At 64.4% G+C, this 8,438-nt stretch overlaps 1 protein-coding gene across 2 annotated transcripts; it reads left to right on the top strand.

The window, feature by feature from the left end:
• The first annotated feature begins 426 nt into the window (after positions 1–426).
• DUSP9 (dual specificity phosphatase 9) lies at positions 427–8,438 on the top strand. Of its 2 annotated transcripts, none has more exons than XM_042241856.2 (4): positions 427–574; positions 5,623–6,024; positions 7,204–7,653; positions 7,813–8,438. In XM_042241856.2, the coding sequence occupies exons 2-4, from the start codon at positions 5,658–5,660 to the stop codon at positions 8,136–8,138; spliced, it is 1,143 nt and encodes a 380-aa protein (XP_042097790.1). In that variant the 5' UTR covers positions 427–574; positions 5,623–5,657; the 3' UTR covers positions 8,139–8,438. The 2 variants fall into 2 exon arrangements, with proteins under 2 accessions (XP_042097790.1, XP_011963192.3); XM_012107802.5 differs by lacking the exon at positions 427–574 and adding an exon at positions 4,888–5,101.

Genomic DNA, 8,438 nt, shown 5'->3' with positions numbered 1-8,438 from the left:
CCAAGCTGTGCCTGGTCCTCGATGGCCGCAGGAGTGCCAGGGCGGACTGTTCCAGGCAGCCCAGCCCAGGCCCGACCGAGGTCAGGACCTCCCACCCAACTCTGGCGGCCCAGGCTCGGAGACCCCGCGGCGAGGCGGCTGGGAGCCGGGGCTGCAGGGGCATCCCCCCGCCCCCGCCGAGAGGGGCCGCCGAGGGCAGAGCGGGCTGCGGGCGGCAGGTGGGAGGCAGGCGGGCAGGGGAGGTGGGAGCAGACGCCAAGCAGGCCGCGGCCCCTCCCCGCTCCCTCCTCGCGCGCCTCCGCCGGCGACATTGCCCCTCCTGGGCAGGGGGCGGAGAAGACGGCGGCGGGAGGGGAGGAGGCGGCGGCGGCGGAGGCGGGATTTGGAGTTTCCCTCCGCAGCGGCGGCGGCGGCGGCGGCGGCGGCAGCGGCCCCTCGGCTCCAGGCGAGGCCGCCGCCCGAGGCTCCGGTGGCGCGCGGCGGCCGCGGCGGTAGCGCTTCCCGCCGGCCGGGCTTTCGGAAACTTCCCGGCCGCGACGCGCGGAGCCGGCGCAGGAAGCCGAGCGGAACGGAGGTGAGCGGGGCACGCGGCGCCCGGGCACCCACCCCACCCCCACCCCGCCTGGCCGCCCCCCCGACGTGTGTGCGCCTCCGCCCTGCGCCCCCAAAGTCTCGCCAGCGCGCACCCCGCCAGGCCGACGCACGCGCCCCTGGGAGACCCACTCAGTGCGCCCGCCCGTGCACTCCGTGTCCATGGCCACGCACACCCCCTGACACTTACACGCGCGTGCACAAACCGTGCACCGCGGACCCAGGGCCCTGCAGTGCACGCCCCGGCAGCCGCTAAGTCACCATCGACTACTGTCCCCAACTCAGGCCAGCACCCATCCCAGACGCTGCCACGCCTCAGTACACACCCAGGCGCGCGAGAGCGTGCGCGCGCGCGTTCACACACCCCACACACACACACACACACAGACGCACACACACACATAGATACCCAACACATCCTTGGGATATCTGCACTAACACAGCTCCCCTCGCCGGCCTGCACCATCTCCAACTCCCCATATGCTCATCACAGACACCCCACCCACGTTCCCAGCCCAGAGACGCTGACATCCACCCATCCCTGGACGAAGCCCCAACAGGAACCCTCACCCAGAGGCCGACGCTGCACTCCTGAAGCCCAGCTGGCTCCCCAGGCCTGCACCTCGTACACCCCCAATATGTGTGCACACCTGCAGGATTCTGGCTCTTGGACACCCTGGCCCGCACCCATGGCACATAGCCCTGCACGTCCTCTAACACATTTCAGTCCCTCCCTCCAACACCTGGCACACGGGTTCTGGAGGCTGCAGCATTTGGTGGCATCTCTGCCAGGCGCCACTGGCTCGCCTTTGCAGCAGTGGTTCACCACCCTGAGGCCCCCCAGGTGGCTCCCTAAACAGGCCCTGGGTCTCCCCAGAGACTGACTTGGCCTGGTCCCTAAGAGATAAGGAAGGCACTGGGGGTGCAAGGTACTGTACTTAGATGGGGGAGGGCAAGGGAGAGGCAGGCAATTGAGATGGAAGCCACCCAGCTGCGGCCAAAGGGGCCCCAGGTGTTGGCAAGCACATAGTAGGTGGCTTTCCTGGAGGCAGGAATCGGAGTGCCTGTGTGTGTGTGTGTGTGTCCGCCTGCCAGTGTGGTGGGGGGCGGGTGGGGGGAGGGTAGGAACCACGTGCACACGTGTGCTTCTGTGTGTCTGGGTGAGTGACCTGCTGAGGGAGAAAGCCACCCCCCGGGCTCCCTGGTGCAACAATTGGTTTCATTCATTCATGCCTTCTTTGTTCCCGAGCATTTCTTCCATGAGCGCCGCGTGCCAGGCCCTTCCCTGGGGGGCTGGGGCCAGCTCAGGGCAGGGTACACAACCGCTTCTGCCATGGAGGAACTCCCAGTCCCGCCAGGAGGCCGACCCGGCAAAAGCCATCCCCGGCGGAAAGTAGATGTGGAGGAAAAGACACCGGATTTGCCCGGAGCGCTGTGTCTGGGAGTTCTAACCGGGCCGGACGGCCCAATTGCCGCCACCAGGCCGGCGGGGACCCGAGTGTTTGGGGGTGGAGGCGGGCTTGTGGCGAGCAGGCGGGGCGCCGCTCTCGGGAGGCTCCCGGGCCCCAGGGGCGCATGGGCAGCGCGCTAGAGGCCTATGGGCAGCGGCGTTTCCGCGGCCTCCGAGGGGCACTGCTTGGGCTGGGCGGAGGCCAGGGGCGCCCGGCAGGAGAAGGGGGCGGGCGGCGGGCGCAGCGCCCACCCTACGGGAAGTGCGCGGCCGAGCTCTGCCCGCTTGAGAGGGCCTGGGGAGGCCACTGCGCGCCTGGAGCGCGCGCGCCTGGGAAGTGGGTGCGGGGCCCAGTGTCGGAGCCCCCACCTCAGCCGGCGCTGCGGGGGGCCTGGCGAGGGTCGGGGGAGGGGGGCTTGGTGGCACTCAGCCCTGCACTGCGGAGGTGGCAACAGGTTTCAGGATATCTTCCTGCTTCTGGCGCAGCGGGAGCTGCTGGCGCTGGGCAGTGAGCACTTTGGTGATTGAACGCCCCCCCCCCCCCCCCCCGCAAAGCTCACTCTCAGCTGACCAGCAGAGATCTGGGCAAGGGGCAGACCCCCACGACCCCCGCCCAGGGGCAGAATTTGCCTCCCTGGCCTGATGCTGGTTCCCTCCCCCAGAGAGCCCTCTCCAGAAAGCAGGCCTTGGCACGGCAGGGCGACCCTCTCTCCAACCCCCGAGACCACAGCACCGGACAGGAGCAGGGTGTGTCTCTCTTGGGCAGCCACCCCCACTCTGGCGACTTGGCCAAGCCAGACACACCAGGCTGGCACATCCCGGAACCCCTGGGTGCCTTCAACCCCAGCCCACTCCGGGGTCCTGCCCACAGCTGCAGCAGGCCTGGAGGGAGCCCCCCAGGGTTGGTGGCTTCCCACCTCTGCCTGTGGGAACTGGGATGTGAGAGAAATGAAATGCACACACAAACCCCCGCCCCCCTCCACTCGGCTCCAGCCTAGCTGGTAACCTCAGGGAACTGAGGTCTGGAGCACAGAGGAGGGAGACAGAAACCTGGGGGAAGGGGAGTGAAGAAGGAATAGAATCAGGACAGGCTGCAGAGGAGGCAGCCCAGGCTAAGGGCGAGGGGACCCAGCCCAGCTGCCCACGGCCCCTGGAGCCAGGTGATGGGACTCATCCCAGAGACCAAGACATGGGGGAGTGTGGCTGGAGACAAGTCTCAGCCTGGTGGCCCACTGGGCTGGGAAGGGAGGCAGGGTAGGAAGGGGCAACCAGAGGCCCCTATGAGGCAACCTGGCTATCTGTGACCTGCCCTCTCCCCAGCAATACCTCTTGCTTTTTCCCATCCTATTTTATGTTCTGATCAGTGACCTTCCAGCAGTTTTGCACCTTTCACTCCTTAGTTACCCCTCTTATGGTACCCATCCTGTGTGCATAGCTTTACCTCTGTTTACTTAGTTCCTTGGGGTAGATTCCCAGTGTGGGGTTCTTCCCAGCTCTGGATATATATTACCAAGTTAATTTCCCAAAGAGTCACACCAGCATACCTCTAGCAATCAGCAACAGAGCAACATGCCCATCTCACAGCAGCCATGCCAGCACTGGGTATTCTCAATCTGAGAACATTTTACTAATGTAACAAGCAGGAAGTGTTACCTTGTTTTCTGTCATTGTTAGCTGGGCTTTTTTTTTTTTTTTCCTTCCCATGTGTGAAGTTGTACCTTTCTCCAAATGACTTGCACCAGTTGCATGTGCTCCTTCATGCAGTCTTTTCTGGTTCCTTGCCCATGTGCCTATAGGAGTCTCAACTTTTTGATTAATTTGTATGAGCTTTCTTTTATCTGCTGCACACCTTCCTTCAACTGGCCTATTTGCTTTAGGGCTTTAAGAAAGAAAAAAAAAGTGGGGGGGGGCATAGACCAGACTTTTCAGAAGCTCCACCACCTCATTTCATTGTCTTAGCAATTATCACACCTGGTATTCTCTCATTTCATCCCTCGGTTTATTACTGACCTGTCCTGCTGGCCTGGGAGTGCCTTGCAAACAAGGGCCCAAGTGTGGAGGCCACCGTGGGGCCTTTGCTGTAGGGCAGGGCTGAGGGGAGTTGAGGCAAACAGGCCTGGAGATGGGGAGAGGGCTTTGAAAGCTCTGATGGCGACCTGGGCCAGCACAGGGGGCAGAGGGGACAGTACAGAAGTGAAAGACATTTGATTAGGCAGAAACCCCTTGACTCTTGACTAGGAAGGAGGCAGCCCGAGAAGCCAGGCTGACTCCCACGATCAGTAGGGCAGGGCTCTTGGAGTTTTTGGCCTGGCTCATGCCAGTGAAGCTACTGGGGTGCCCCAAAGCTGCCCTTTGCCTGCCCAGCCTTCCAGCTAGCCCTGGGCCGAGTTCTGGCCAGAAGGCAGCAGTGGATTTGTGGTTCTGCTTCTTTTTCCCCTCCACCATTTCCCTGGCAGCCGTGGTGATGAGCCTGTTATATGGATGAAGCCACTAAAGTCCAGTCCCAGGACGAGATGGTCCAGGGGCACCCCAAGTGAGCCTGGCTGGAGGTAGCCTCTGGGGCCGGGACACAGGGCTCTTGTACACACCCCTCCCCCTGCCTCCAGGGGCCTGGCTGGCGCCGGCCAGGGGAGCTGCAGCTGGTCCCCTGCTGGGCCCCTGACCTGCCCTTGGCCTCTGCCCCTGGCCCTGTCCCGCTTGGGTGGAAGCCCCGGCCCAGCGGGCCACTTGCGGGGGCCCACTCACCGGCTTTCGAGGGCACCCGTTGGCTCGCTGGCCCCCCTGAGCCCGCCCCCACCGCCCCGCCCCTCCAAAGGCAACTCCACGTCCAAAGGCAACTTGCTTCCAAGGTGGGAAGCTGGGTTGCAGTGCCAGGAAGCTGCCGGTGCGCACAGGCGGCGGTGGACTTGTCTCCACGTGCGGCGCGCTCTTTCTGCCATCCTTCCCTCTTCCCAGTGGCCGGGGCCGGGGCAACCCAGCCCAGGAACGACGCCCCTCGAGCCGCGGTGGCTGTGTCCAGGACATCCGCGAGCGATTGCTCGCCGCGGGATCACGCTCCAGGTCTCGCCTTTTGTTTTCTCCGGGTGGAGTCGGGCAGCCCGGAGAGGTCCCGCCTGCCGAGGGCCAGCGCCTGGGCACCGCCTTTATCTCCTCGGCCCCGGCGGGCTGTGGGGATGATCTCAGCCTAGAGCCCCTCTCCCCGCCGCGCCCCCACCCCCGCGCACGCGGTCCCCCCCAGTTGAAAGCTGGAAAGCGGGAAGTGATCGCGGGCGTGAGAGACGCAGGAAGGGGCCTGAGCCCCTCCGAGGGGCCAGGAGGGACTGTAGCGGCTCTCAAAGGGGGCCGTCGGACGCTCAGCCTTCCTTGGCTGGGGCACCTCTCGCATTTCCCTTCTCCAGTGGGGCACTCGAGTGGCTGCCTGGGGCGTTTTTCTTGGTGCGCACTGGGGTGCCTTTGGGCATGCCGTGGGAGAGGCAGGAGAAGATCCGGCGATAGAGAGACTCCCCCGCGAGACCCCAGGCGCCCTGTTTCTGGGCGCGCAGATCGCGGGCTCACGTCTCGTGCCTTCCTTCTCTCCGCAGCTCCGGAAGCCCGACGTGCTGGGAGCCGCGAAGCCATGGAGGGTCTGGGCCGCTCGTGCCTGTGGCTGCGCCGGGAGCTGTCGCCCCCGCGCCCGCGGCTGCTGCTGCTCGACTGCCGCAGCCGCGAGCTTTACGAGTCGGCGCGCATCGGCGGGGCGCTGAGCGTGGCCCTGCCCGCGCTGCTGCTGCGCCGCCTGCGGCGGGGGAGCCTGTCGGTGCGAGCGCTACTACCGGGGCCACCACTGCAGCCACCGCCCCCCGCCCCGGTGCTCCTGTACGACCAGGGCGGGGGCCGGCACCGGCGCGCCGAGGCCGAGGCGGAGGAGTGGGAAGCCGACTCGGTGCTGGGCACTCTGCTGCAGAAGCTTCGGGAGGAAGGCTACCTGGCCTACTATCTACAGGGTAGGTACTGGTGGTGGGCGGCAGGCGGGCACCTGTCTAGGGAGGACCCCTGCCCGGGGAGTGCAGGACCGCACCTTCGGAGGGCCAGCCTAATCCATCTGATCGTGGGCGAGCCCGACCTCCTGTGGTCCAAAGTGGAGATGAGAGTCTGTCCTCCTCTGAGCATGACCTTGGGGAAGCCCTTCACTCTTGGGAGCCCCAGTTTTTGAGCCTGGAAAATGGGAGAATCTGATCTGATCTGGCTCCGAGAACACTCTGGGAATCCCAGCAGGTCACTATCGCCCCCTCCCCCAGCTGCTCAGCCATGGATAAAGGAGGCTGGAGCCCCAGGACAAATCCCCCCAGCTCACCGAAGGGTCTGGAAAGGGGAGGGGAAGACAGGGGGGGGGGAGACAGGGAGAGAAATTGCAATGGCAGAGACCTCCCCCGATTCCCCTCCCCCCCCCCATGGTCAGCGCAGGGCTGGGGGAGGCATGGACAGACACAGGCGTGTTGGCTCCTTGCCAAGCCAAACACACCCTCCACCTCAGAGATCCAGGATAGAGACAGGATTTCCAGGAACCTAGACCCCTCTCCCCATTGAGGAGGGTCATTGGACTATCGTCCCTTGCCCAATTCTGAATGCACAGGGATATAGAAATATAGAACATGTTGGATTTCTAGCGCTGCCCCCTAGCCCCCCAGCCGGGGGAAAATAGTAGTTATTTGGAGATGGAGATGTTCCCTTCTGAGCACCTTGGGACCATCCAGGTGGCACGCTACACTCTTTCCTGGACTCTCTGAAGAGCGCACAGACGTGGCTGTGCCCTGGCCCCTGATCTTGGGAATCACCCAGGCAGACAACTCACATCTGAACTTTTCCTCGTCTGTAACTGATGCCTGCTGTCCTTCCCAAGGCTGGCACTACATGCTGAGCCCTCACGCCTGCCTTGGCTTGGCCCCAGGGATGTGAGATCCTCTTTGGCTTGCCGTCCAAAGGACTGGCTCCAGGACTAAGCACACCACTTGGGACACCATGTAGGTCAAGGCTGCTCACTCCTGAGTTCCTCTTGGGGACATCTGCCCACCCACCTCTTCAGGCATCAGAAGGATCTAGGATTGCATCCCTAACCCCAGCCAGGGCACTTAGCTGCCCAAGAGGCCACCTCAATGGGCCCCTCGTCTCATCCCCTCTCCCAGGTGGCTTCAGCAGATTCCAGGCCGAATGCCCTCACCTCTGTGAGACCAGCCTCGACCGCCGAGGGGGCCTGAGCATGGCCCCACTGCCCAGCCCAGTGGTGGGGCTGGGGGGCCTGTGCCTGGGCTCCGACTGCTCTGATGCGGATTCCGAGCCTGACCGTGATGCCATGAGCTGCGGCCTGGATTTGGAGGGCACCACGCCCCCCCCAGTGGGGCTGCTGTCATCCTTCCCCGTCCAGATCTTGCCCAACCTCTACCTGGGCAGCGCCCGCGATTCAGCGAACGTGGAGAGTTTGGCCAAGCTGGGCATCCGCTACATCCTCAATGTCACCCCCAACCTCCCCAACCTCTTTGAGAAGAATGGCAACTTTCACTACAAGCAGATCCCCATCTCGGACCACTGGAGCCAGAATTTGTCCCAGTTCTTTCCGGAGGCCATCGCGTTCATTGGTGAGTCCACTCCACCCTCCCCACTACTTCCCCACCCCACTCCAGGCCTGCCTTCCCCCTGGGCCCAGCCCAGGATGGCCCTGCTGGGGCCGGGCGGCTCTGAGGATGTGATCCCCGTGATGGGCCATCTCACACGGGGCCCCCATCTGCCCCCACTAGACGAGGCCTTGTCGCAGAACTGCGGGGTGCTCGTTCACTGTCTGGCGGGTGTCAGCCGGTCCGTCACTGTCACCGTGGCCTACCTCATGCAGAAGCTGCACCTCTCGCTCAACGATGCCTATGATCTGGTCAAGAGGAAGAAGTCCAACATCTCGCCCAACTTCAGCTTCATGGGGCAGCTGCTGGACTTCGAGCGCACCCTGCAGCTGGAAGAGCGCCGTGCCCGAGAGAGGGGCAGCGGGGGGCAGGAGTCGGCCGCCTCTGATCCCCCCTCTTTCTTCACCACCCCGACCAGCGATGGCGTCTTCGAGCTGGACGCCACATAGGGCCCCAGGGCATCCTCCAGCGGGTGTGCCCAGCCCAGCCACCCACGTGCTGGGGAGGAGGCCAGAGGGGGCTTGGCCTAAGCGGGGGCGGGGGGGGGGAGGTGGGGGGAGAGCACAATACCTCATTCGGGGCTGTGGGACGAGGCAGAGGCTGGGGACCCCCTCCAGGGTGGCGGTGGGGACAGCCCTGTCCTACCCACTGGAAACATCTGCGAGGAATCCTATTAAACGTGCCTACGGGCCAGGCCTAGGGCCACCGGCCTGACCCGTGCCGCTTTGGGGCGGAAGCCCGCTCCAGAA

Source organism: Ovis aries, chromosome X, assembly GCF_016772045.2.
Source record: "Ovis aries strain OAR_USU_Benz2616 breed Rambouillet chromosome X, ARS-UI_Ramb_v3.0, whole genome shotgun sequence".
NCBI classification, from domain to species: domain Eukaryota; kingdom Metazoa; phylum Chordata; class Mammalia; order Artiodactyla; family Bovidae; genus Ovis; species Ovis aries.
Note: the sequence above shows the minus strand (reverse complement) of the source record. Positions and strands in the feature narration are given on the sequence as shown.

Coding starts and splice junctions, on each gene's coding strand:
- DUSP9 (XM_042241856.2), top strand. CDS start 5,658: ATGGAGGGTCTGGGCCGCTCGTGCCTGTGGCTGCGCCGGGAGCTGTCG. Junction 6,025..7,203: donor CCTGGCCTACTATCTACAGG/GTAGGTACTGGT, acceptor CCCCTCTCCCAG/GTGGCTTCAGCAGATTCCAG. Junction 7,654..7,812: donor GGAGGCCATCGCGTTCATTG/GTGAGTCCACTC, acceptor TGCCCCCACTAG/ACGAGGCCTTGTCGCAGAAC.